Raw genomic sequence first — 4963 nt, 5'->3', positions numbered from 1 at the left:
TTTCGTCTCCTAGTAGTATCCCTGGGTTCGACAATACTTCTTTATGCTTCTGGTGTCTGTATCTCAGCAACCCCTCAACAAAAAAAAACTCCACAAACTTACCTGTCTTAGTCCCTCCCTCAAGGTTTGAGGTTAATCAGTCTCACCCTACCCCAGAAGACCACTCATTAAAAAGCACCACTAAAGGGACGACATTTATTCCTTTTCCAAATGTTACAGTAAAACCAGGTGGAAGAGAATGGTTTTAGCAGTTAGAAAAAAAAAAAAAGTACAAATCTGGGGTTTGGCCATTAAAAGTTATTTACAACAATGGGAGGGGGAAAAAAAAAGACAAGAAGTTGTTTCACATTACAGACCTCCCCCCCACCCCAAAGCTTAATACTTGCTTACCAAGTCAAAAAAGAGACACAGTTGATTCACAAGCTGGAGGTTTGAACTTGAGTAAGACATTTATAAAAACCTAGACAGGGGCAGTGTCCACCCCAGACCAGGTGCCACTAGGCACAGCACAAAGAGACTAAAAACTCAACAGGGAAAGGCTGGACACACAGGGTTTGGGAGTGTAGGTACCCCCACATCTGGCTCAGGGATTTGTGGAGTAAACAAAACCTACTTGGAAAAGAACTGGGGAAGAAAACCAACAATTGCCTTTTGCAGGGGTAGGGCCAGGGAAGGAGGTAGGGCCAGGGCAGGAGCATTTCACATCACTAACCTAACTTGGGAAACTGCAAGGGACCATCTTCAACTGGCCTTAAGAGGAAGACCAGCTGGATGATGGGAGAATCCACAGGAGGGACAGGAGGAGAGGGAACGTGGCTAGGGGGCAACAGCCCCTTCCTTTCCGGGCACAGGAAGGCAGCCAGGGCACCAGGTCCAGGCAGTGACCTCACAAGGACAGCACAGTTTTTGCAGCTTAGAGATCACCCACCTGCCCCCACCCAGCTACTCATTCTGCTCGCTTGCTTGTGTAGGGCCACTCTCCAGCCCCGAGGGAGTGGACGGCTCTGCGGCCTGGGGCCCTGCCTCTTCTTCTGTGTCTCCTCCCTTGGAGGCAACGCTTGCCTCTGCCCCTTTGGCCTGGGGCTCCTGGCTCTCAGGGGTGGCAACAGCTTTCCCTTCCTGGGTAGTGCCTTCCTCGCTGCAGGCACCGATTTCCCCCTGCTCCTGCTCTTCCTCTGTGGGTGAGGAGGCAGACGAATCACCCCCACCCTCCTTCCGATTTCTCTTGAAGGACAGGCCACTCAATTTGAAAGGCTTCTTGAAAGAGAATTTCTTCTTCTTCTTGGGGGTCTCCTTGGGGGGGGCCTCCCCCTTGGCTTCAGCGCCCTGGCTAGGGGGTGCTGGCTCGATGGCATCGCCAGCGGCCCCGGCTGCCTCCTCTGTTCCGTTCACCGGGGGCGACTCCCCTTCACCTTTGGGGGATAAGTCTCCATTGCTTTTCACGTGGCCGTTCTCCTGCAAGGCGGAGGAGACAGCATTGAGGGCCGGGGCTCTTACACCCCTCCCCCAGCCCACCTCTGACCGCTTTCAGATAATGGGGTCCCGATTCATTCCGCCGCACCCCCAGAGCCTGGTAGCCGGCTCACCCCACGGCCGGCATCCCGTCAAACATCTCCCTCCTGCCCCGCACAGGCGCGCACAGGCCGCGGCCGGCAGGAGGCGCTGGGGTCTTGGGGCCCCCCACCCATTTCCCCTGGGGCGCGCTCTCTATTCGGCGCAGAACCGCCCGCGACCGCGGATCCCCGCGGACGGGAGGGCGAGAAAGCCGTGCAGCCGATATTGGGCGGGAAGCCGCCCCGGGGCGCTGTTCCCCGCACCTGGACGGCCTATTTTCCCAGTCTCCTGCTTTGTGTAAACGGCCCCCCACTCACCTCAGGCTCTCCCTACACCGCGACTCCTCCCTAAAAAAAGGCTGTGGGCTATTGAGGTCGGATCTGCAGGGGGAGTGCCCTCTCCTCCGGGCACCCGCCCCGCGGCCCCTGGGCGCCCCCTTGGCGCGGACCAGCAGCGCCTTTGTTCCCCGCGCGGCACTCGGGGCGGCTGGGGGGCAGCGCCGGGGGACGGGGCCGGGAACAAAGAAGGCGGCGGGGCCCGGCCGGCGCCCCCTCCCCGCCCCTCCCCTCGCTTCGCCCGCGGGGGCTGCGGCGCCGAGAACAAAGGGACCGGGCGGGGGAGGGGGCGCCGCGTGTCCCGGGCCGGACAAAGCGCGCGGCCCCGGCCCGGGGCCCTAGAAAGGGCGAGATGCGAGAGGAGGGGGCCGGCTCGGGCCATGCCGAGCGCACCCACCTGTCCGTTGGCCTTAGCGGGGGAAGCGCCTGCTGCCTCCTCGGCGGTCACGTCTCCCCGGGGAGCCTTGGAGCTCTGGCTGCCCATGGCGGGGGTTCTGCTGGGGGGCGCCCGGAGCCGCCCTGGGCTCGCGCCGCAGGGGATAGTTCGGTCGGGTGGGCCTGGTCGGCGGAGGGGTGGGGCTCTCGCCTGAGAGGGAGGGGTGTCGGGGGGAAACCAAGCTGCACCCCCGCTCGGCGCCCGCCCCGCTTGCCGCGCCCGCCGCCGCTCCGCTCCGCGCCAGAATGCCGCCCGCCGCCCGCCGAGCCGCCTATATATATGCGCCCGGAGCTTGGGGCGGGGCCGGACATTTAAATGAGCGCCCAATCGAGGGGCGGAGGCGGGCTCAGGTCGCGGGCCCCACTTGCGCAGTGGGCGACGCTGGCGGTCTCGTCCCCCTAGCCCACACGGCTCCCAGGGGCAGGTGGTGTCCGGTGTGGGAAAGAGAAAGGCGGGTCCTTCCGCGAGCTAGGAGGAGGGGGGGCTCCTAGAGGAAAGGGGAGGGAGCAATCGTCCCCTCCTTTCTCACCGCCCACCTCCCAGGGTGGACGCCCGAGCTCCTGCAGTGGCTCCCATCACCTTGGTCCTGCGCTGGCAGCCCCCGTCATTCTCCTAGAACTCTTCGAAGGACTCACATGCCCAGACTCGTCAGCCGGCTGGTTCCGAGTTACGCTCTAGAGAATGTGGTCATGGAAGCCGCAGGGCCGGAGCTGGGCTCTATGCCCCCTCAGGCCGACCTGTCCGAAGTCCCGCCCACGTGTCCGCCTGCCTGCCTGCCCTGTCCAGCCTGGGAGGTCTGGCCCGCCGCAGGGTCACTCTGCTCAGACTAGTGAGGCCCGTCCCTCATCCCTCTTCTTGGTCTCTTGGTGGCCTGTCAGACTAAGCCCCTACAGACAAGCTCTCACTCTCTGTCCTTCCTGCCCTCAATTTGGACCTGTTACAAACTCCCATCTGGGGTGGTCTTGTGACCTTGAGAGGCTTCTCCATTCCCATTTGAAAGATGAGGAGCCTGAGGCTCAGGGACGTGGACATAACCTGTCTGACTTTGGTGCTCTCCCATCACATCTGCTCCCCTACATCAGGATTCCCCTCAAGCAGGCAGAGGAAGCCCAAGACGGGGCTCAATAAACCTTAGAGCACCCAGTTCCTGAAGAGGAGGGCCCTTGGATAGTCCCTTGAAGACAGCCCCCAAGGTTGTCCAGCCTTGCCTTCAGCTCTGCCCGAGTGAGGGACCCTGGAGGCTGGGCAGGATGGCAGTGGCTGGAGACTCTCCAGCTAGAGTCTTCTACACTCCTCCTTGTCCTAGGCCAGGGGGAACCCCAGAGTCCAGGCCAACCCCGGATGTGTGTGTCCGACTGCCTGCCTGCCTGCCCTCAGCCCCCAGGAAGAAGGGGGTGGGGGTTGGAGGAAGCAAAGTATTGCAAAAGCAGGGCTGTGCCCTGGCCAGCTCAGCATGTCTCTCCCTCATGCCCTCCCTCCAAGTAAAGCCTCCTGGGAGGCCTGAGGCTGTGAGGTGTGGAGACACCTTAGGGCCTGAGAAATCAGGAACTCCCACAGATCTGACCACATAGGGCCAGGGAGGGCTGAAGTGGCTTCTACATTCAGTACTCACTCCTGTAGCCTCCAACCCCAACACCGCTCTGAGACTACAGAATGCTCTCAGCTTCATTGGCACCCCTCATTTTACAGACTGGAACACTGAGGTTCAGAAAGGGAAAGTGACATGTCCAAGGGCACACAGCAGATACCAGTAGCTGAGGGTGAGAAAGCATTTGGAGAGAACAGCTAAAAGGGGGTGGGGGCTGTAAGGAAAGCCTTGGAAGAACTCTCCATTGAGGTCTGGGGCTGCCAGGTCAGAGTGGGAGGCAAGAGGAGCTAGCTTTTAGGACAGGGAGGGGCATCATGCCCCACTGTAGTTTACTGACAGGACAATGACTTCTCCACCCACTGCCACTCGGGGATGGACATCATGACCCGAGTCTCTGTCTTGGCCACAATAAGAAACCCACAATGCTGCCAGGCGCTGCCCGCACCGGTTGGCAGGGCTCAGATGGAGGGCGTGTGAGTCCTGGAGGGGTTGGAGTCAGAGGTTAAGAGCTGCTCCCAAGACTCCCATTACCAGGCACTGCCCTGTGGGGATAAGAGGTAGATCACCCAGATGATCCCAGGAAGAGAGGAGCATCAGGGCTAAAGGACCCCGAGTCCCCAGAGCCCCAGAGGGAGCCTGGTTGTGGACCAGGGGGGAACCCCTGCATCTCCCAGCAGACATCAAAGGATGCTGGGGAGGGGGCGCTTGAGAGTTGCATCCCTCAGCAAATCCAGGCCCTAGCTGAACCCAGCTTCTGGAAGAGGGAAGAGGCTTAGGATGCTGTGGGGGTGAGTGGGGGTGGTTCAGCAGCCCCCATGGCCTCCTCCGTCCACACTGCGCTCCTTCCTCCCCAGCTGCTGCCAGCCTAGACAATGTGCCCATTGTTCTGTGTCTCCAGGGGCCTGTGTGCAACTGTGTGCGTCTGTTTCTCTCTGTGTGTGGCTGTGTATTGCTCTGTATATGTCTGTGTGTGAGAGAGACTTTGTGACCGCGCGCGTGTGTGTGTGACCAGGTGTGTAGTTTTGCGGTTGTGTGAGTCTGCGTCTTTGT

General features: G+C 60.7%; 1 protein-coding gene across 1 annotated transcript; it reads right to left on the bottom strand.

The window, feature by feature from the left end:
• Positions 1–181: 181 nt before the first annotated feature.
• MARCKSL1 (MARCKS like 1) lies at positions 182–2593 on the bottom strand. The gene is made up of 2 exons (XM_074376946.1): positions 2287–2593; positions 182–1455 (listed from the first exon to the last, which is right to left on the bottom strand). Exons 1-2 carry the CDS (start codon positions 2371–2373, stop codon positions 943–945), a joined length of 600 nt encoding a protein of 199 aa, XP_074233047.1. The 5' UTR covers positions 2374–2593; the 3' UTR covers positions 182–942.
• Positions 2594–4963: the final 2370 nt, after the last annotated feature.

The sequence above is a fragment of the Camelus bactrianus genome, chromosome 13 (assembly GCF_048773025.1).
Source record: "Camelus bactrianus isolate YW-2024 breed Bactrian camel chromosome 13, ASM4877302v1, whole genome shotgun sequence".
NCBI lineage: Eukaryota > Metazoa > Chordata > Mammalia > Artiodactyla > Camelidae > Camelus > Camelus bactrianus.
Note: the sequence above shows the minus strand (reverse complement) of the source record. Positions and strands in the feature narration are given on the sequence as shown.